General features: G+C 45.0%; 2 protein-coding genes and 1 long non-coding RNA gene across 5 annotated transcripts in view; 1 reads left to right on the top strand and 2 right to left on the bottom strand.

Annotated features, from left to right (window-relative positions):
* On the bottom strand, positions 1-12,961 carry gk5 (glycerol kinase 5). 2 transcript variants are annotated; one of them, XM_076981643.1, is made up of 17 exons: positions 12,290-12,960; positions 12,005-12,119; positions 11,782-11,875; positions 11,537-11,612; positions 11,327-11,420; positions 10,283-10,414; positions 9,740-9,815; positions 9,389-9,450; positions 9,144-9,217; positions 7,049-7,109; positions 6,789-6,915; positions 6,389-6,493; positions 6,206-6,300; positions 4,768-4,871; positions 4,315-4,374; positions 3,443-3,576; positions 1-3,220 (listed from the first exon to the last, which is right to left on the bottom strand). In XM_076981643.1, exons 3-17 carry the CDS (start codon positions 11,837-11,839, stop codon positions 3,054-3,056), a joined length of 1,425 nt encoding a protein of 474 aa, XP_076837758.1. In that variant the 5' UTR covers positions 11,840-11,875; positions 12,005-12,119; positions 12,290-12,960; the 3' UTR covers positions 1-3,053. The 2 variants fall into 2 exon arrangements, with proteins under 2 accessions (XP_076837758.1, XP_076837757.1); XM_076981642.1 differs by having other exon boundaries at positions 12,005-12,961.
* Positions 12,865-21,688, top strand: LOC143482992 (uncharacterized). The gene is made up of 3 exons (XR_013122351.1): positions 12,865-12,920; positions 21,277-21,374; positions 21,533-21,688. It is a non-coding gene; the product is annotated as an uncharacterized LOC143482992 (long non-coding RNA).
* xrn1 (5'-3' exoribonuclease 1) overlaps positions 15,599-22,187 on the bottom strand; it is a 21,177-nt gene continuing 14,588 nt past the window's right edge. The window contains exons 29-40 of one of the 2 annotated variants that reach the window (XM_076981640.1): positions 21,990-22,059; positions 21,682-21,859; positions 20,552-20,647; positions 20,353-20,445; positions 19,846-19,923; positions 19,384-19,515; positions 19,058-19,202; positions 18,695-18,846; positions 18,350-18,463; positions 17,983-18,082; positions 17,299-17,483; positions 15,599-17,196 (exon numbers count right to left, since the gene is read on the bottom strand). In XM_076981640.1, coding sequence (XP_076837755.1) covers positions 16,909-17,196; positions 17,299-17,483; positions 17,983-18,082; positions 18,350-18,463; positions 18,695-18,846; positions 19,058-19,202; positions 19,384-19,515; positions 19,846-19,923; positions 20,353-20,445; positions 20,552-20,647; positions 21,682-21,859; positions 21,990-22,059 — 1,631 coding nt within the window. In that variant the 3' untranslated portion in view covers positions 15,599-16,908. The remainder of the gene's footprint in view (positions 17,197-17,298; positions 17,484-17,982; positions 18,083-18,349; positions 18,464-18,694; positions 18,847-19,057; positions 19,203-19,383; positions 19,516-19,845; positions 19,924-20,352; positions 20,446-20,551; positions 20,648-21,681; positions 21,860-21,989; positions 22,060-22,187) is intronic. The other variant, XM_076981641.1, reaches the window with a different exon arrangement.

The raw sequence follows: 22,187 nt of genomic DNA on the forward strand, positions 1-22,187 counted from the left end.
TATATTACAATAGTTTATTTAAGAACCGTGTTATACATCTTATTTTCCAATCTACACATAAAGACAAACCTTACCCCAAGACAACCCAGAAGCAGTTCTTTAAAAAACCCACCACAGTAACATTTCCAATTGAGAGACAGGTGAGCTCAATTACCGTTAACCTTTATTTTGAGTGTTCACAGTAAATAAGATCAGTAAAAGTAGAACAGGTCTGGATCAGTATGTAAAAAAAGGCTGTAATGGAACCACCAATTTGCACAAGTAAAAGCATAAGAAAATCTAACCTGTTAAAACTACAAGATTTTGGCAGGCTCCTGGCTTGAGGCATGACCACCACAGCTGACTTAAGCAAGGATGCACAAAAGGGCTAGCAGGACAGACTCCACCTGAACATTCCTGACATACACGTGTCCCTTTTGTGAGAACTGAGGTGATGAATGACTGACAGATACCTCCAAGCTCAACTGCCCTTTCCAACACCTGACATTTGTGTACAATACTTTGAAAAAGGGCAGGAACGGGTCATTGGTAAAATCATAAAGTACATCAATTACTTGGTCAGGAAAAGGAAACCACATAGTAACATGAATGTTCAGAGCAGCACGACCATTTATCCAGTTAAGAGTGTCTAATCTTTGTGTGCGAAATCACTTATTCCTTAGTTTTTAATTAAGGTGGAACACACCAAGAGGAAAACAATTCCCTTGCTTTAAACCTCTGAAGTGCTTAACATGCAGAACTGAAAAATGTCAGTTCATGAACATATCACTATACACATTCCGTAAATACATATATCTATCTTCCAAAAACTACATTTGAAACGTGTTCCAACACAGAATTTAAGGCACATCCTATGGCACATTCTGAACACTGAAGACCATTGTGCTTTTATTTCATCTGAATGACAAAAAACAAACAAACAAAAAACAACATTAAATTCGACTATGAAGCTGCACAAACATTACAGGAATTAAGGCCTCGTTTATCATTATTGAAAATCTCCTGTATCTCCATTTTTGCATCGTGCACTTCCTTTGTGTAACTAATAAACCGTTGAACTATGGAAATAAATCACCACAGTAGTTTTCATTATTTTAGGTCTTTGCAAAGCATGTACAATATAAACCCAGGATATACAACATATGTAAAATATATAAGATGCCATTGCAGTCACCCTGAGGATTAACCAAAGCACATAAAGATATGTGCTCTCCTTTGCATTGCCAACATGGTATTATCTTTTTTTGGTTATGCAGTTCTTAGGTATAACCAAAATAGATGGATTCAAAGGAAAACACAGGCTTCCTGAGGCTAAATAATAATTAATTTAGTCTTATTTGTTCAGTATGGAGCAGTCCATGGGGAAGAAACGTAGACGTCTTGGAAGGATCAAAGTAAAACAGGCTAAAATAGCAGCTTGTCAGCTTTATGTGCTCTGGGTTTACTTTGATACAACCGAGTAGTAATAATGTAAAATTACATGCAGTCTTAGTTAGGTAAACAATGACTTGATGGCTGAGAAACCGCTTACACATATCAGCATTTAGCAAAGGTTTTAGTTTGGTTTAACTGTTTGACATGAACCAATCACGTCTGGACGCAAGAATGGATGTTAGCCAACAGCAAAACACAGCCGTACAATGCACATCTTCCCCCACAAATGTAAACACCATTGTATGGCAGGTAACAATTATGGTTTGTGTGGTTCACGGTTAATTATTGCAGTCAAAAAAAAAAATGCAAATTCACATTCCCACTAGGCCTAGATGCAGGTAGATCAGACTCTTTGGGTTGATATTTGAGATGGGCTGACTGGCACCTGAAGGCTAAAGGAGCCACTCCTCCTCAGCCCTGGTTCTGGTCCGGAGAAGGTCCAGAGCAGTGGAAGGCTTGCTGATGGAGGTAGGAAGAGGTTCTGAGAGCTGAAAGATGCTCTATGAGACGGTTAACGGAAACTCCCACACAGCTCCTCGAAACTAATTGCTCAGTACATGATCAACACCACTTTTCAGTCAGTCAAGCAGGCAATGTGTCAACTCATTCAGGTCACTTGCCAATGAAAGATCACTTGGCTACCAAGACGTCTTATGCAATGGCACTTGATTTTCCTCACCAAATAATGGCAGAGTACATCTTCTTCCTTCATAAGTTCCTATTTAACAGTTAAAAATGTATTTTAAAATAGCAGGATGGCGTAGAATAGATAACTGCACAATACAGATATGTCTACGTGGTGCACCATGTAAAGTCCTGCAGACATGGACTAGATATGCAAAGTTTCCTGGTCAGTACAGGGGAATACTGATGAAATCCAGCACATTTCTCATATAAGCAGGTGAAGCTAGATGGACAGTAAAGCGGCTAATCATAATTCTGAACTGGCAAAGTACACTGATATCATTTGGCTAACTAGATTTAGCAGGATCCAACCCCAAAAGGAAAAAAAAACAAAAACAAAACAACATTCTGCATTCAGGCCTAAACTGAATGCATTTACATTTTCTTTCAGAAGTACAATTGAAAACTTCAGACAATGTTCCCCACAAAAAACACAGAAAGGCATCCTCTATTAATAATGGCAGGCTTATTTTCCCCATGTCAAATTAAGAGTCATCAGCAGTCTGTAGTCCTATGAGAAACAAGTAGCTAAGTGCAAGCTCAACTAAGACAGCTCAGTCTCTAGTACGTGCCAATAAGGCATGATGCAATTCGCTGATTGCATTAATTCCAATTAACATGATTTAAATAACAAATAATTTGTAACATTTGTGATTACCAGAATTCCACTCAAATGCAGCACATATTAAAGTGGGCAATCATTTAGATGAGAGTTGGCCACCTATCCAATCAAAAATTAGGACTAGCTCACTGACAATTTCACTGGCTCCACTGTCAGCCTAAACGTTGTCCAATTAGGTCCTACTATTAGTCTCGATTCCAAACCACCTCAGCTCCCTGACATCTGCTCAAATCCTTCTTTTCAACATGGAAGGCTGACCTCAGAACAGTGTTTGACACTGTGCAGAGGGCACGGTGTGGTCGGAGCGGAGGCGTCAGGGCTGGCTGTACCAGTGCATGGAGCGCTGCAGGGCGTCCTCCCAGCTCTGGAGCATGGGCACGTAGGTGCCCCCGTTGCAGGCGCCCCCTCTGCCGCTCTGGGGCAGGAAGAGGCGGTCCGTGGACTGCAGCTTCTTCAGTTCCTCCTTGCTCCTCCAGTAGCCTGCATACGCATCGGCAAAAACAGGAGAAGCTATGGGCGTGTGATCTACAGCAGCGCCCCCCCCAGGGAGCCCCGGACAGTGCAACGATTTTGCACCTTTATTTATTTATTTAAATTATCTGTTAATTACAAACAGATGCAGCCAATCGCACACAAATCTACGTTGACTAATGTTTCAGTACATACCTAAATGCATCCAGTATGTACCTAGATTCATCTTACCTACTCCTAAGCCAGCCACAAACGCCACCCCCAGACAGGACATGTCAAAGTGACACGGCCGTGAGATCTTGTGTCCCAGAAGGTCTGTGGTCAGTTGCATAATGAAGTCGTTGGTGCAGACGCCGCCGTCTGCCCTGTGAACCCACACACACAGATACAAAGGAATTCATGAGGAATCAAGGGACCTTAAATAATACGCCCCAAGAAATGGCAGCTTAATTAGTATCAAAGTTTGATAATGATTGGTTGTAATTACACTACTAATTTGATTAGTGACACCGTTCCTTACGCAGTCACACATTAACAAACAGGAAGCGGTAAGGAGATAGTGGGGTTCATTTGTGCCACTCAGATAAACATAAATGTGCCATTTTTGTGAATTTGTCAATTGTGATTTTCACCGCAATCAAAATTAGTCATCCGTGCATTTACCCATCTGTGCAGTAAGAACACACACACACACACACACACACACACACACACACACACACACACACACACACACACACACACACACACACACAAGTGATCACTAGGGGGCAGTGGTGCACATGTGCCCAGAGCGGTGGGCAGCCCTAGTCCTGCACCCATGGAGCAGTTGGGGTTAGGTGCCTTGCTCAAGGGTGCTTCAGTCATGGTCTGGGGGGCTGGAAATCGAACCCCCAACCCTCTCGTCACAAGACTGGTTCCCCAACCTCCAGACTAATACTGCCCCAAATGCTACAAAAGCTTGAAAATCAGGGTGAAGCATTATAGCACTAGTTTTGAAGAATTTCACACATCAGTCTGTGACTGTTTAATAATCAATTAACATCCAATATTCAAATTACAGTACTCAACACATTTGATTTAATGGATTAATTTGCCCGCACCTGATTTTGGTGATGGGAATGTGTGTTTCCCGCAGCATAACGTCGAAGAGCTGCTTGTTCCTGAAAGGAGTCATACAGCAGTCATAGCACAAACGTCATCATCCTGCAACCATCATCATAGCACAAACTTCATACAGCAGTGCTACAACCTCACACAACTATTCTCTCTCTCACCCTGTCTCTCTCTGTCTCGTTCTCGTCTCTCCTTCTCCCTCCCTGTCTTTCTCATCTTCCTGTCCCTCTCTCTCCTTCTCACACACACACACACACACACCTCATGAGGGCTTTGATACTGAGGGCCCGAATCGGGTGTGTCGGAGCAAGGAAAACATGAAGGTACACACAGCAACGGGCTCCCAGGACTGGGACATAGAACAGCTGATGTAAGGAACGGATGCAGACGCCATCGCTAGCCGTCCGCAGGAAGCACGCCACCCCCCCTCCCCAGCTCACCGAAACGCCACCGACTCCAGGATGGCTCGGACCAGGTGGCACTTGTTGGTGGACGGTTTCAGGCCCATGAATGCTGCACAAGCTCTGGGGTCGTTCACTGGGGCCTGAGGCGCACACACACACACACAACATGCTTTTCATGCACAGGGGACCACCACACAGGAGACACTGATAAATAAGCACAGTGAGCGCATATACCCAGTAACGCATGGCCAAAAAAAATTGTATTATAAATAATAATTTAAATCCCTAACCAATCATGAACACCGCTGTCATTGGACAGAGCGTGGTTGGTGGTTTCTATTCTGAACATGAAGCCTGCTGGCACATGCTGCCACACTACTCAACTACTGTTTAGTATAAATGGCAAAAGAACGCAATACGCCCTTTAGTCTCACACTGCCAGACTCTCCCCAGAGAGTCTGGGGAGAGTCTGATGCCTTTTGTAACATAGCATGTCAAACAACCGCCTACTATTGCAGGAAAAGGAAATTCCAATCTCTTCATTTTCCCCCTCACATAAGTCAGAGATGGGCCTTCGTCTGTGAGGCATTTCCTTTGATCTTCCAAAAACAAAAAAAAAAGGGACACCCCAACAAGACTGGATGACTCGTGGACCGTAGTGTAGGTGTTCAGAGAGGTGACCATGCTTGAAATATAAGGCGTTCCTGTAGTCTGTTGGCAGCGATGTCTCTCTCTCTCTCTCTCTCATTAATCTGCTATCAAAACTCAAATTATTTTTAACGATGACAACAAACCTGATTCACGTCAGGCCAGTACAGATTCCCAAATAATCGCACCTGGCAGGATTGTGAGCGTGTGGCTGGTGTAACACACTGTAGGTCTCTCTCTGCTCTCCACATATATGGACAGAGCATCTAGAGGAAAGACTTAACCACCAGTCTCACTGTCCCATACTGCCTCACTGGGACACTCTCATTCACACACCTTTGACCGCAAACAAAAGCATCTTGCAGAAACTGAGATTTTTTGGGGCCCAACATCACAAAAGATTCTTTTCTTACAATAAAAATACTTGAAATTCCCTAGAATATATCCACGTTCCCACCCACCGAAAATTGCAAAAACAACTGCCTGCAATTTTAGCTGTGTGAATCACACGCTTCATCCAACACCCTTCCCCCCCAGTAACACCGTATGACAGGGTGCAAGTTCAAATCAACGTTTCAAAAGCGCTTAAAGTCCCCTCGTGTCCTTGCTCAATCATGTGGTGTGTGTGTGTGTGTGTGTGTGTGGGGGGGGGGGTGGAGATGACGAGACATCCGACTTCTTCCTCTTAAGACATCCGACTTCTTCAGTCAGAGGACTCCTGATGGCTCATGGAGCTACCCGGGTGGAGGGAACCAGGACATTGGGCCTGGAGGGAACCAGGACATTGGGCCTGGAAGCAGGAAGCAGCGCGAGAGCCACGGCCCACCTGCAGGCCGCTGAAGGAAGGCACGAAGCACACGCCGTCCGAGTCCTCCACGCTGGCCGCCATGCCCGCCGTCTCCCGCACGTCTGTGAAGAGCTCTGCAGGACGATAGCGGGACTCGGTCAGCATGCCTACAGCAGGCCAGTGGTGCTCTTGCTTGTGTGTGTGTGTGTGTGTGTGTGTCACCTATCTCCTGCGCCCATTTGATGGCAGTGCCAGTGCTGGCAGCATTGCCCTCCGCCAGGTACACGACCTCAGGGCCCATCTTCCAGCCCACCAGAGGATACAGGCCTGCATGTAGGGGGGCACAATTAGTACTAAATTCGCACTATTGTGACATTTAAAGATATATGAAGATAAACCACCAAATGAAAGAAAAAAAAAAAAAAGAATTATGCAACACTACCACAGATCTCAGTGAGTTTCACTGGGATTGCAGTGTGTACGTTTATCCTGCTTTAATGGCTGAGGTAAGTAGTTTGGGGTCTTACCCTAGAGCCCCTTTTACTGGTCGGGATTAAGAACACTTTACTTGTGTGGCTACATTAGTTGGGGTAAGGAACATATGTCTGAGGAACATACGAACCGGCCACAGACGTGTGAGGTTTGTTCCCCGTGTTGATGTCCATGAAGGTGCCCGTTCCCATGGTGATTTTGACGTCACCCGTGTCAAAGCAGCACTCCCCAAACATGGCCGCCTGCTGGTCGGCCATCTGCGGCAGAATCAGAACCACGCAGTTATTCTTCTGGGTGTTGGAGGCCTGCTGTCAGGTCAACCCAATAAACCATACACCCACAAAACTCAGACAAACAGGTAATAATAGGAGACAAACAGGCAATACTCACAATCGACATGATTGGAATTGGAGCCCCAAAGATTGAGGGATGACATGAGCCAAAATTGTGGCTAGAAGAGAACAAAGAGTGACAGATTAATGAAGGAGCATTAGAGGGAGAGGAGGAGCGTTAATGAAGGAGCGTTACGGGGAGGAGGAGGAGCGTTAATGAAGGAGCGTTAGGGGGAGAGGAGGAGCGTTAATGAAGGAGCATTAGGGGGAGAGGAGGAGCGTTAATGAAGGAGCGTTAGGGGGAGAGGAGGAGCGTTAATGAAGGAGCATTAGAGGGAGAGGAGGAGCGTTAATGAAGGAGCGTTAGGGGGAGAGGAGGAGCGTTAATGAAGGAGCGTTAGGGGGAGAGGAGGAGCGTTAATGAAGGAGCATTAGGGGGAGAGGAGGAGCGTTAATGAAGGAGCGTTAGGGGGAGAGGAGGAGCGTTAATGAAGGAGCGTTAGGGGGAGAGGAGGAGCGTTAATGAAGGAGCATTAGGGGGAGAGGAGCGTTAATGAAGGAGCATTAGAGGGAGAGGAGGAGCGTTAATGAAGGAGCATTAGGGGGAGAGGAGGAGCGTTAATGAAGGAGCATTAGGGGGAGAGGAGGAGCGTTAATGAAGGAGCATTAGAGGGAGAGGAGGAGCGTTAATGAAGGAGCATTAGGGGGAGAGGAGGAGCGTTAATGAAGGAGCATTAGAGGGAGAGGAGGAGCGTTAATGAAGGAGCGTTAATGAAGGAGCATTATGGGGAGAGGAGGAGCGTTAATGAAGGAGCATTAGAGGGAGAGGAGGAGCGTTAATGAAGGAGCATTAGGGGGAGAGGAGGAGCGTTAATGAAGGAGCATTGGAGGGAGAGGAGGAGCGTTAATGAAGGAGCGTTAGGGGGAGAGGAGGAGCGTTAATGAAGGAGCGTTAGGGGGAGAGGAGGAGCGTTAATGAAGGAGCGTTAGGGGGAGAGGAGGAGCGTTAATGAAGGAGCGTTAGGGGGAGAGGAGGAGCGTTAATGAAGGAGCATTAGAGGGAGAGGAGGAGCGTTAATGAAGGAGCGTTAGAGGGAGAGGAGGAGCGTTAATGAAGGAGCGTTAGAGGGAGAGGAGGAGCGTTAATGAAGGAGCATTAGAGGGAGAGGAGGAGCGTTAATGAAGGAGCATTACGGGGAGAGGAGGAGCGTTAATGAAGGAGCGTTAGGGGGAGAGGAGGAGCGTTAATGAAGAAGCGTTAGGGGGAGAGGAGGAGCGTTAATGAAGGAGCGTTATGGGGAGAGGAGGAGTGTTAATGAAGGAGCATTAGGGGGAGAGGAGGAGTGTTAATGAAGGAGCATTAGAGGGAGAGGAGGAGCGTTAATGAAGGAGCATTAGAGGGAGAGGAGGAGCATTAATGAAGGAGCGTTAATGAAGGAGCATTATGGGGAGAGGAGGAGCGTTAATGAAGGAGCATTAGAGGGAGAGGAGGAGCGTTAATGAAGGAGCGTTAGGGGGAGAGGAGGAGCGTTAATGAAGGAGCGTTAGGGGGAGAGGAGGAGCGTTAATGAAGGAGCGTTAGGGGGAGAGGAGGAGCGTTAATGAAGGAGCGTTAGGGGGAGAGGAGGAGCGTTAATGAAGGAGCGTTAGGGGGAGAGGAGGAGCGTTAATGAAGGAGCGTTAGGGGGAGAGGAGGAGCGTTAATGAAGGAGCATTAGAGGGAGAGGAGGAGCGTTAATGAAGGAGCGTTAGAGGGAGAGGAGGAGCGTTAATGAAGGAGCGTTAGAGGGAGAGGAGGAGCGTTAATGAAGGAGCATTAGAGGGAGAGGAGGAGCGTTAATGAAGGAGCATTACGGGGAGAGGAGGAGCGTTAATGAAGGAGCGTTAGGGGGAGAGGAGGAGCGTTAATGAAGAAGCGTTAGGGGGAGAGGAGGAGCGTTAATGAAGGAGCGTTATGGGGAGAGGAGGAGTGTTAATGAAGGAGCATTAGGGGGAGAGGAGGAGTGTTAATGAAGGAGCATTAGGGGGAGAGGAGGAGTGTTAATGAAGGAGCATTAGTGGTAGGAGTGTCAATGAAGGAGCATTAGGGTAGGAGCGTTAATGAAGGAGCAGTGATACACAGGGAGTGAGCAGGAGTGTCAGGAGCACTGTACCTGGTGTCGTACACCCTGGGGAGGATGGAGAGAGGTAGAGAGAGCAGCGAACACACAAACCCACTCCAGCACATCTGAAACCAACACACACACCATGAACACTGCAGTTGCTATAGAGAGGTAACCAAGAGCCTAAAGGCTTAATAGTCTCATGACAACGTGTCACTTGATTTTGAAGACACAATTACAATGCAGGATTAGAGGAAAACCTAATGAGTGCTATATGAATGTGAGCTGGGGCACACCTGGTAGGAATCAAATAACGCAGTCGAACTGGCATTCGAAAAGTCTGTAGCGTGGACCAAACCTGCAGAAACAGCATTCAAATAACATAAATAAAACACTGGATAATGTAACTGTATTATAGAGAAACAAATTTGCATATTTTAGACTGCTGGTAAGTTACTTAACAAAAATAAAAAATAAAAAGGCTCAGAACTACTTCTCGCTCTTTGCCCAGATGTATAGTACATAACTTAAATTACTATGTTTGCCTCAGTTTGCAACGCCAACTACCAGCACATCACATGACCATATAACCGCAGAGGAGTGAACAGCATGTTTAGATGAAACGCACTGAGGTCAAGGCCTTTTACCTTTGGTTAGTTTATAAAGCAGCCAAGTGTCTATAGTACCAAAACAGCAGGTGCCTTCATCAACCGCTTTCTTTATCTGAGACAGAAAGAGAAAAGGAATGAGGGAGAGAGAGAGAGAGAGAGGAGGGAGGGAGTGGAAGAGAGAGAGAAGGGGGGGAGAGCGAGAGAAGGAATGAGTTAAGATAAATATGCATTCATTGACCCATGTAATGTGTGGGCATACATTTATCGTTCGGCTCTGCACAGAACATCAAGTTTACAGAGACGACGATTCATTTTCATTGGACGTCTGCTGATGGTGTTCAATCTGATCTGCCATTGTAGGATGAATATATTTGAAAATTGAATTTTATTAACTTTATTGATCCCACGAGTGGGAAATTCAGTAAAAAATTGTGATACTGTGTGATACAGGCAGCTACAGATATGAAAATAATAGATCATACCATCACCCTGGAAGTTAATCACTGTCTTAGGACATGCTTAGGACTCAGGGAAGGGAGGACTGATCTGAGGTCAGCAGGAAAGGCAGGAGTGGGTCACCTGAGGGATGTTGCGCAGGGCCCAGGCCAGGCGCAGAGAGACGTGCTGCGTGGTGAAGACCACCAGGCTCGCAGCCAGGAACCGTTTCTGTCTAGTGAGGAAGTGCAGGACCTTCATCACTCCATGTATGCTCTGCCAACACACACACACACACACACACACACACACACACACACACACAGAGTTACTGCTGACATACAAACATTTTCAGCAACACATTCTTTTTCCTGAACAGTGTTACACAAGCTTTTTTGTGTTAGCTTCAGTAGTAAAAGCTGAAGGTGGCCAGACAGGTTGTCACAGCGATGTGACGTGGTTCTTGTTGGGGAATCACATTACACCCGCAGCACCACCACAGAACAACACAGGGGTGGAGACGCCAGGGAGAGTCTTCGGTTTCACTACACTTTCACAGTCTAAAGACCAACTGGATTTTCATCTTTGGCCCTGATGGACACCTGCCCTGCACCATTGTGATTAAGAGCTGAAAGATTAATTGATTTCATACTGCAACTACAAATTATGCAACTTCCAAATTGCAAAAGTTATTATAATTGCACATTATTAATAGTGTTGATGAAATTTATGCAATGTTTTCAATGTATGGAACTTCACAGAACATAATTGCCACTGGTTACAAAAATCACAAAAATTAAAATTCCCCAGGCAGTTCATCCTCACCTAGCTTGGCACCAGCTACAGCATCAGTACTAGTTTACATCAGCAAACAGCCCTGTGTGAGCCAGACTTACCGAAAACAGAGAACTGTGCAGGGTAGGACTCACAGAAGTGTACAAACCCACCTAGCACAATGTTAACTGCATGAGCAATCTCAGTGAGCTCCGTGCTTTACAAAACCTCACTCTGATCTCAATGAAGCCCCATTACTCTGTACTACAAAGCAAAAGATTAAGTTAATGAGAAACAAAGTCCCACTGACCAAAGCTAATGTCATGTAACTCTTTAATAGAAGACCTCAACATATAAAGGCGCTGGACTTCACCGTCACTACAGCCACTGCAGGTCAAGATGAGGCGACCTCACCTTCATGGTGCAGGAGTTATTCCATGACCTCACCATCTCTTCAGCCCTTAGGTCCTGCCAGCCAATGAAGTTATGAAAGGTCTTTCCTGTCTTCCTGGGGGCCAGGACACAAAAGACATGACTGTTGTTCTACCAGGAAGATCTCCTGCCTCACCAACACATAAAAACATGTACGTACATACGTATATTCTCTTGTGCAGGTACACTTACTTGTCCCAGGTGGTGAAAGTAGCTCTTTGCGTTGAGATACCCAACGCTTCCATTTGGCACATCTGTAACCCTGAATCTAAAATCAAAGAGATAGTAGAAGCGTTTTGTCGTTATAATTTAATAGCAACTCTAAACTGTGGGGAATAAAACTACTTTGAAACCCACATGCCATTTACTTCGGACCAAAGACTGGTTTTGCCTACACGTTCCTCATTAAAAATAGCAAAAATCCACATGGGTCTAACCTTGCACAGCTCCTTTAACCACGGAAACAAACCCACGCCACAGGTCCTCGGGGTCCATCTCCACCCAGCCGGGTCGAGGGTAAAGCAGGGACACCTGTAGTGGGACAAGAGCGCAACATCCTTTAGATGTCCAGGTTAGACAAGAGAGGACAGTGTGAACACCACTGGGCCACCTGGTTTATTCAGAGTCACTGTCAATACCAAGTTACTAGATACTAGTTACCTTAGTGGAGCAGGACCCTCTGATGGTGGCAGTCTTGTCGTACACATGACACCTGATGGATGTTGTCCCCACGTCTACTGAGAGGATACACCTCTCACTCTTTGTGAAACCGTTTCTGTGTGTTCCCATTGCAAAATGAATTCATTCAGAAACATACAAAAACATTTATGCACTGTCAAGGACGCTAGAGGAAAAAAAAAAGTGAAAGGCTATTCAAATAGGCAAACTTGCTCCCATTTTACCCGATTGTGCCCTAAATAGAAACGGGCAGCAAACAAAACACACCACTGATCTCGACTTTGGTCTTCAGACCTTTGAGTTTCAGTCCACGAAATCATCTTTTTAAAGACTTTGGAAACGTTTGCGAAACCTGACAGGGTCCAAACAGGATGGGCACATTCACCTCGCCCATACGACCAGCACACAGCGAAACGCTTGAATTTAGTAGCCAATTTAATTTAATTTAAGCTGATTTTTAGATAGCGAGACATCCAACCAACACCACCCAGTCTGCGCGCGTCCGGACCGCAGGCTGGACAGACGTGAACGCGCCGCGTTGTCAAACTTCTCCGCCGCTAACACGAAGTTAATCCCGCCGCGTCGTGTTTGAATTTTTTACAGTAGCTGCGATTACTCTCCGGGGCAGCCATGCTGTCGGTAACTCCTCTCTAATCCACGTTCGCCGAAATTCACTGAAAATAGTCCGTCAACTCCTTCCAAAAATATACGGACACATTAGCTACAGGGAAGAGACCCGTAGGTGGAGAGGAGGGAAAAAAATGTACAAACGCTGACGTCACACATCAGTCGATTGGTGGGCGTGGTCAGGTTTTAAAGACGCACGCGGCACCCGCGACACACGCGAGCGTCCTGCGCGCGGACATCACGCGCGCTTTCGGGCTCTTCAGGATTTAAGGTACGTGTACGTATTCAGGAGTCACGTTCTTGCCTTTCGTGGTGACTAAAAACAGCGACCTCTCAAAGCGGGTATTTAAAGCCTGTGCTTTGACCTAAATATTTATATATCAATAGCCAACCGTGACCATTATACCTGGGCCCGCCCCCCCCCCGGAAAAAAATTAGTTTCCTCTCCTAATTAACTGCAATAAAAATAAATAAATAAAAATTGAGACGACAGTACAGCTTTAGAAAAGCAATAAATAATAACATATGTACTAGATAACTTCTTAAGCAAAATAAGGTTTCAACAAAATAAGGTTTCACAGCTCCGTGTTCCTCGGAAGCGGAATATGTAAATGAGAATGTCAAAGGACTGAAGCCTGGTTTATACTCGACGCGCCGCGAGGGTCCGCGCGGCGAAAATGACGTAATCGCGGTGGCTCCGCCCGTGCGCGAGGGCCTCGCGCGCTGTCGCGGCGCGAGGTCGTGCACCTCCCGAATTTTGTAACTTTGCGCGCGCCGCGCTTCAGCGCGATGGACAAAGTCATGTTTGCCGGTGTTCTGTCGATTTTTCCTACCCATCGAAAATTCATACCAAGGCTTACTGCGCATGCGCAAGTCGCTTTTACGTCACTATTTTGGTGGCCGCCTACTACACCCATCGATTTTTCCTGCCTGCTAGCGAATTTCAACAGTGCAGTACTATTTAGTCCTTTCAATAGTGCAGTAAGTTAATTTCTTGTTTATAATTTCTTCTTTGTTTGCAATTGCAATGTTTTCAACTGTGCATTAAGTTAACTAGTTGATTAAAATGTTTTAAACAGTGCCATTTTACTACCTGTATTACCTATTTATAGGGACTTGGATATTTCCGCATGATAATGATTGAGCCGTGTATACACTAATACGCAAAATAAAACTTTTATTTTAAAGCTCATCCTACTTTTTAAACGCTGATTTGCGCTACATGACGTTTCCATAAGGTAAACAAACTGAGATACTACAATACTACTTTTTAAACGCCAATTTGCGCTACATTACAACGTTTCCAAAAGGTAAACAAACTAAGAGATACGTCTACAAATACTACTTTTTAAACGCTAAATTGCGCTACATTACGTTGTTTCCATAAGGTAAACAAACTAAGAGATACGTCTACAATACTACTTTTTAAACGCTAAATTGCGCTACATTACGACGTTTCCATAAGGTAAACAAACTAAGAGATATGTCTACAATACTACTTTTTAAACGCTGATTTGCGCTACATTACAACGTTTCCATAAGGTAAACAAATTAAGAGATACGTCTACAAATACTACTTTTTAAACGCTGATTTGCGCTACATTACGACGTTTCCATAAGGTAAACAAACTAAGAGATACGTCTACAAATACTACTTTTTAAACGCTGATTTGCGCTACATTACGACGTTTCCATAAGGTAAACAAACTAAGAGATACGTCTACAAATACGCGATGCCAACGGACACGGTAGGAAAATTCGACAAGGTAGGAAAATTCGACAGACTAGTCTATAAATACTCGCTGCCAGCTGATACGGTAGGAAAATTCGACAAAGTAGGAAAATCCGACAGAACACCGGGTTCATACACCTATACAAGGTGGAATTAAAGCACTTGTACGTCACTTTAAAGGTCCATTTCAATATTTCCCAGCACGTTAAACTTAATTAAGTTAAATATTTATACATATACTCGAAATGAATCGAAATAATTCGCTTTTTTATCACATTATTTAATGGTTGTTTATTTTCAAAACGCCCAATCTTAACGTCTTCACGTTCTCTCATGTTTCGCCCTGGAATTACAAGAGGCTCGTATTTGTTAACGTATCGTTTCGGACAACACTGCAAAGCCATATTTACGTTTGATGCCTGATGTGTATATATACGGTCTCTGGTCAAGTAAAAATGTTCTTTCCCCGGTTTTGCAGGGGTTTTTTATTCTCCACTGCCACCTATCGCCACCTATCGTTTCGGAGAACACTGCAGCGACGCTCGCGACGTTCGCGAAAGTACACTCTTAACCGTGACCATTATACCTGGGCCCGCCCCCCCCGCAATAAAAAAAATAAATAAAAATTGAGACGACAGTACAGCTTTAGAAACGCAATAAATAATAACATATGTACTAGATAACTTCTTAAGCAAAATAAGGTTTCACAGCTCCGTGTTCCTCGGAAGCGGAATATGTAAATGAGAATGTCAAAGGACTGACTCGAAACTAGCTAGCGGTGGTACGCTAACGACAGCTAGAGTCGCCACAGCGGGCGGAAATTATCATACAGTTAAGCCCGCCCAATGATCTGAGCCCGCCCACTAAGAGGGAAGACATGATTGGTCAACACAGGCTCACAGGCTTCCACTTAACCCCTTACCTTCCAACACAGATTGAATAGACACGGGTGAATAATTTATTTGCTTATATTTTTGTAATTGTTTAGATGTCGATTGTCAAACTGTAAATAGATTAAATTAAATTGGATAAATTATATTATATATATTTATGTTTTAAAAATATTTTAGGCCCTCTGAGAGGACGTAGAGGGCCCTGAGGTTCCCCACTGATATATATAAAAAATGTATAACAAATTAACAGATGAATGTGAGCGGGGAACATCTGGACTAACAAGCATTGCATTGGCTGTAACAAACCGAAAAGAGATGAAAAAATTGTAGTAACAAGTTTTATTAAATGTGTATTTACAGCACATCTTAAACGGGAAGGTGCAGTATACATTTTTGTAATTATAGGTTTAAATTAGCTACCAAGTTCGTTTCAAAAGAACACTGCACACAATTGTACTTTGCTGTCAACATTAAAATGGACACAGATGTGGTGGGTGAGATAAATTTGCTCAAAATAAAGTTTGCACAAAAACAGAACTACAGTGTGTTACACTAGAAGGGCCTGAAAAAAATGTTTCATTATTTGTAATAGGTCCATTTTTAAAATGGCTGACATAAAATCCATGGATTTAAATACAAAATTTCATTTTAAAAACTGAACATAAGAATTACTCTCTTCCACTGAAAGAAAAGTGAATCAAGTCAAATAAAACTGCCTGCCTACGACTAACCCATGGAGAAGATATTGGACAAAGGTCCTACCGACAGATACAAGCAAGTATACTTTCATTAGCGCTTGAATCCATAAACAGGGTCCAGGTTCTTGTAGCATTATGATCTACATAAACAATCTTGTTTAACCGACACTTCCTCTGTGATACCTTGTGCTACAATACTTTTGGTAAATTAACTCAGTAGTGAAATCCTGTTAAAGTAGATCCTTTCAGGGCAGAGGCATCGTTAAGTTTATATACTAAGATTAAGTCCAGAAAGCAATTTTAGAGGCAAATCTCAATTCAGACAATTTAGTGGAGGAGAAAAATTTGATCAGTTTCTGTGAAATGACATCCTTATGGATCCAACTTTGATATTCATTCCTGAAACCAGGTACAAGTACCTGCATTTCTGCACCGTAACACTTCTGTCTGCAATGGCAAAAAAAGAAAACAAATACCGATGTATCAAATTCTTGTTTGTGTCAAATTATATATACTTTGTTTACTGTGCTGCAGTTACAAAAATAATTATTCAAGTTGGAATAGTAAAAAACCTGCATTGAAAAATAAGCACTGATTTGAATAAAAGCACAATTTGGTAGTGAACGAAGCGAAACACACTGAGGTGAATGTGATCATCTCGTGCATTTGAGGAGACGACGATCATTTTGGTGCCAAAGTAAAGAAATAAAAGGTTAAAATAGTCAAGATAATTCAGCCGAAACAACCAAAAACCAAAGCAGAGTGCTAGAGTACCTGTGAAATATACTATCTGCCTTGAAAAGATGGAAATACAGAATCCAGTTCTTTTTTCTTCTCTTGATTGCTTTTTCACCCAATTTAGGATTATGATCTAAAAAATAATATCAATACTAAAACACCAGAGAGGTCCTAGGGGGCGAAGACAGGCGGGAGACTTCAGTCCGTCACTTTGGCAGCCTCGAAATTGACGGCGAGCTTTCTGTGCTTGCGTTTGGAGGCTGAGGCTGGCGTGTGAGGGTTGGAGTTTTGCTTGGGGGTCTTGGGGGTGGTGGGGGTGAGTTTCTCCGATGGCTCCTGGGTGCTGGAGGGTGGAGGCGTCTTCGGGGCACACTGGGGTGCCGCCGCTGCGGCCAGAGACGTCCCGCCGCTTTGGGATCGGGGTACGTGTGGCGTCTCCTGCCTCGCCTCCTGATTCTTGCGTCCCGAAATACGTTTCTTAGTGACCTGAAATAGATAAAAAATGAAATGATTTTTCACAGATGAAAAAAATAAATACCAGTTTTCTGTAAACTCTGTGTAGATGGCAGTGCATTCAAGTGTACGTGCATTTAAATCTGCCAAACCAATTCTTGCCTGTAGGGGAACAAACTGGTTGTGAGTTCCAATGGGGGCAGGGGGTGGAGGGCCACGTGCTCCTGGGAACGTGCCTCCGTAGAAAGGCTGTCCCTGTGGGGGGAGCTGCACACCCCAGGAAAACGGTCCATACCCTTGTGGGGGCAATAAGAGACCACCTGTATAAAGTAATAGTTTTAATCAGCAACAGAAACAGCAGCAACCGCAGAAGTCAAACACAACATGATGCATCCTTCAAGCACTGAGGGTTCAGACTCCATTAAAAAACGAGTATTACTGTATTAGTGAGTATAACTAGCAATTTTTCAAATTTAAAGCACCATGGAACTTATCGGACATGGGACTTTGTATGGCTGTGGACGTCAAATAGCTTTGAAATGAAAGAATCATGGGCTACACAAGCAAGCAGCCTAACGTCGCCAATCAACACCAACTAATTTTAGCGGCTGCTGCTGGAAGACCTTTGCGTTGCTGTAGGTCAGGTTTGTAGGTTAACTGCACGTCGGATTAAAAGGACTCTGCATAAGTCAACACACACCCTGGAGTCTAAACATGGCTGAATGTGCACGGTTTGTCAAACTGTGTCCTAAAGCACAAAGTAAAGAAAAAAGAAACGTGAAAAGGGGACAGAAGTGAACGCTTCTCCAGAGCACTGACCGGCAGGCTGAGTAAACATGGCGGGATGAGGCGGCATTGGCCGTACTGGCTGCATGCCAGAGAACAGAGCAGCAGGCAGAGGGAACGAACCCACCGAGTTCTACGAGAGACAATAAGAGTGTTAGGGACAGCAGGGAATGCCTGATCGCATGGTCAAATACAATATACAGTGTAAATACAATGGAGATGTTTCTGATGGAACAGCTTTGAGGGCTGGCGTGTCCGCAAGACCAGACCAGCTGATAACTCTTCATCTGAGAGCAGAAATATCCCCGGCATGAGGTCAGGACCACCAGGGAGGTGAAGCTGGTGATTTCGCTACTGACCTCATAGTGTATGTATAAACGGTGGGGGCGGGGCGATTTACCAGGCGCTGGAGGGCAAAGAGGGCGGCTTTCTCCTTGGCCTCGCCCTCCGACTGGCAGTGGGGCCCGTGGACCATGAGGCCGTTGGACAGCTTCACCTGGCACACGGTCAGGCCCTGCGGAGGGAGCCAACACGGAGATCGAAGGTCAAATTTCAAATCTCAGCAGTGCTGAATAACGGCATTGAAATAATAATGAATAAATCGGAGCTGGCGAGAGATACAGTAGTTGCGTCATTCCCTGGTTCTAAACCTCCGTCACATGCCAGTAGGTGCCGGACAATGCCGGGTCGTTTCGGCTCCGTGGAATCGGAGTTGTTACACGCGGAGTGTGTGCGACACGCCGACCTGTCTGTTTCGGAGGAAGCTGAACTCTGCGGGGCCCATGCCGAGGGCCACACACGCGCGTCCGAGCTCGGTGGCCATGCTGGGCAGCAGAGGGGGTGGGGGAGTGAGTGGGTGGGGCAGAGCTTCAGCCTGGGGGGTGTTGATCCTCGCAGCTGGGGGAGTCACACAACCACCGCCGTTACTAGTGACGGGTACACAGAAGCCTACCCACACCACAAATTTATGACAAAAACCTCATAAGTGTACAGTTATAGCCATCGATTGCCATACTTGTGCCTAATAAACTGTTGGTTCACTCAAGTATACCTAAAAATGTGTCCAGTGAGTGGGGATTCAAGGCAGGAGTGTCCCGGGTTTACATACCCAGTTTTTTAGAGGAACGTCTTCTGCTCTGCTGCTGAGTGGTGCTGGTGGAATTTTGGCCCGCGAGAGAGGCGGAGTCAGGGGCGGAGCCGGCTGTTCCTGAACCGTCGATCTTCAACATTTCCTTTAGCATCATGGTGCCCATCTGCTCACAGCAGCACGGGACCGCAAGAAATGAAAAAGAGGACCGTTACGTTAAGAAAACAAACTATTAGGTGCATGTCTTACTTTCCCAAACTAAAACAACAGAGAACAAATCTCTGTTCTTCCATCGTTCAAACACAATAACTCTCCCTCAAAAGTCTGGCTGAAGAGGAGGGAGTTACCATAGCGAAGGACTGAGGAGAAAGAGGCTCTCCTGTTTGGTCCTTGGACTCCTTCTGCTGTGCAGGCACAGCAGGTTCAGGGTCCTTGGAGATCTTCAGATTGGCAATAAGTTCTTCAAACTCTGTAGAGGCCTGAGACAAGAATGTCCAAGGTGAGCAGAAGGACACGATTTTGCGTCTGACACAGATCCTGGGTCAGGCTGACAGATCCTATGTCATTATTCTAGAAGTGGCCAACATTGTAATGGCCTGTTGCATTAACTGTTGAATAGTGATTACAAAATGCCACACTAGACTGGTATTAGAGGTAATGAGTAAAAGATCATTTTTTATGGTGATAATTATAAATGTTTATTAACCTGTTTAATGGTGGTGATTTTGAATAACCAACATGCAAACCTAGTATACAAATATACATATGGAATGCAATGCAATGCATGAATTGTGGTAAAACAATAATACCTTGTTTGAAGGACTTTTTGGCAAAACAGCATTTAAATCTTCATTCCTTTTAAGCAGTCTAATACTGCCACCCTGACCCTACAAAAAAACATCAGGATAATCATTCTGGACAGCATGAATGGCGTCTAAAACAATTCATATCAAGGTCAACACAATAACTGGAAAAAATGTAAAATCTAAAATAATGTAAACAAATGAAGAGTCTCAATTAAAATGGCTGGATTTGTCAGTGTGCCTCACTGCACTGCACATTTTAGTGAAGTCCTGGTTCATTTGCAGATGAGTAAAGGTGTATTGTAAGAATTACGATGTGCTTTGCGACAGTACAGGACAGGGACATGTGATAATCGTGGTAAGTGAAACGCAGGGTTGTGCACTGCTGGGATTTGAGTCTCTGCTCAGTCAGCTCAAGACGCTTCGCAGCGCATTAAACCCGATCGAAGTCACATCGCCACTGACGCACATTCACAATCGCATGCGCACGAAAACGCACACACTCCCACTCACGTGGTTTTGCCAGTGAGCTGGTGGTTTCTGAGGCATGCCTGAACTCTGCAGGGACTGCCATACATTACTGAACTCCTCCTCCTTACCAGAGCCCTAGGGAGGTGTGCAAAAACACACACACATGTGCAAATGAATGCACACAATTAGCAAGTGCACTGAACAAACACTCAATCAAATTATACTGGGTTTTTTTATTTACCTTCTGCTGGTTTTTCTGGTTGAGGGCCTTGTGAGGGGATTGTCTGTTTCCCTGAGTGTCGGCCGCCCTGAGACCGAAGCTTTGTCTGCCGTTTTGCTGCATGAAACAATGTTATTTTGTCATCTAAATAAAATGCACCTCCAAGTAATGCCGGAGTATGCATGTTGCATGAGGAAGTTCTCAAATAGCTTCCCTGCATCTGGACACAGCAACAAAACCCGAGATTCCATGAGAACAGAGTTTCTCTTAGAACAATGTTTTGACATCCTATCGCACAAAACAAATCAGAAGTGGGCGCCGCCTGTTACAGAGCCAATTTCTAGAGCACGCACAGCAGATAAAAGTTCTCTCTGCAAACATCACTAAATACAGCATTCAGTCTTATCAGTCTCCTAATCTGAAGCGTGGTAATAGCAAATCTCAGTCTATATTTTGAAATGGCCTATTCACACTGTGTCTACTTTTAAATGTCCGTGTACCAGTGAAAAGAGTGATGAGAACTCTTGCCAAATTTGAACCTACACCTCTTGGCTCCCAGGTCCTCGCTGCAGCCTCTCAAATCTGCTGTTAATTCAGCTGTAAACCAAGTTGATCTTGGCAAAGTCATAAGCCCGTGGAGGTATGCAGTTACCAATATAAAACACCTGATGATGCTTCTTTGACCATGTGAACCACTTTTACTTAAGAATACCTTATGATCTTCTTGTGATCCCTCATCTCTGAAGGCCAGAAACCTTATCAAGAATCTAAGACCGACGTTATCAGCTCTGCGACATCTCTACAGTCCGTGACAATTCCCTCACTGCTGATAGCCAGAAACGAAGTAAGGATTTTGCATATTTTAAGTTCTTAGTTACGCTTGCCAAACATTCATCTTGCCCGTCATGGAGCTGAACTGGGGAGTGAGGGTAGAACACACTGCCTAGGTGAACAAACAGGACCAGAATCAACAGTGTTACTGCATCTTGGTTCCACCAACAGTGTGAAGCTGTGCTGAAGTAAACCCTGAAGAAAACCATCAGAGACTGAGCCTGCACGCGTCTCACGTGGACTGATTCACAGACAGGCTGGTGATACCTGCACGCGTGTCTGCTGGTGTGCTGGTGCGTAGGTGTGCGCGCGTGCCGTACCTGTGTAGGTATGAACGGCGAGCGTGGGGAGTGGTTGAGGCCGTCCAGCTGGTTCTTGTGCGTGCGTTGCGTGGCCTGAGGCTTGACGACGGCCGTGTGCCTCTGCTCAAGACGGCCTCCGTGACTCAGGTTGATTAAGGCACAAGGGGGCAGCCTGTAACCTCGTCCTGCAGAGCACCTACACACACACACACACACACACACACACACACAAATAATCATTTAAATGCAGCTTTTAGGCACTATGAGAGCAGACATGCATGAGGGGTGTGTGTGTGTGTGTGTGTGTGTGTGTGCGCATGTCCCACCTGATGGTGAGTCCTCCTGCAAACTCCTCATCAAACAGCACTTCATAGAGAATTTCAGCCTCCCGCTCAGCTGAGGGACAGAGGGGGACAGTGTGCTCATGTGGACATTCATTGTATAGCCAAATTAAACCCACGAATAACTGCCAGTATTGTGTATGTATGCACGTATGGGAGTGTGTGTGTGTACTCTTTCATCTT

Source organism: Brachyhypopomus gauderio, chromosome 19 (genome assembly GCF_052324685.1).
Source record: "Brachyhypopomus gauderio isolate BG-103 chromosome 19, BGAUD_0.2, whole genome shotgun sequence".
Lineage (NCBI taxonomy): Eukaryota > Metazoa > Chordata > Actinopteri > Gymnotiformes > Hypopomidae > Brachyhypopomus > Brachyhypopomus gauderio.

Coding starts and splice junctions, on each gene's coding strand:
- gk5 (XM_076981642.1), bottom strand. CDS start 12,133: ATGGGAACACACAGAAACGGTTTCACAAAGAGTGAGAGGTGTATCCTC. Junction 9,816..10,282: donor CCCTGCGCAACATCCCTCAG/GTGACCCACTCC, acceptor TTTCTGTCTCAG/ATAAAGAAAGCGGTTGATGA. Junction 3,221..3,442: donor TGTGGCTGGCTTAGGAGTAG/GTAAGATGAATC, acceptor ATGCGTATGCAG/GCTACTGGAGGAGCAAGGAG.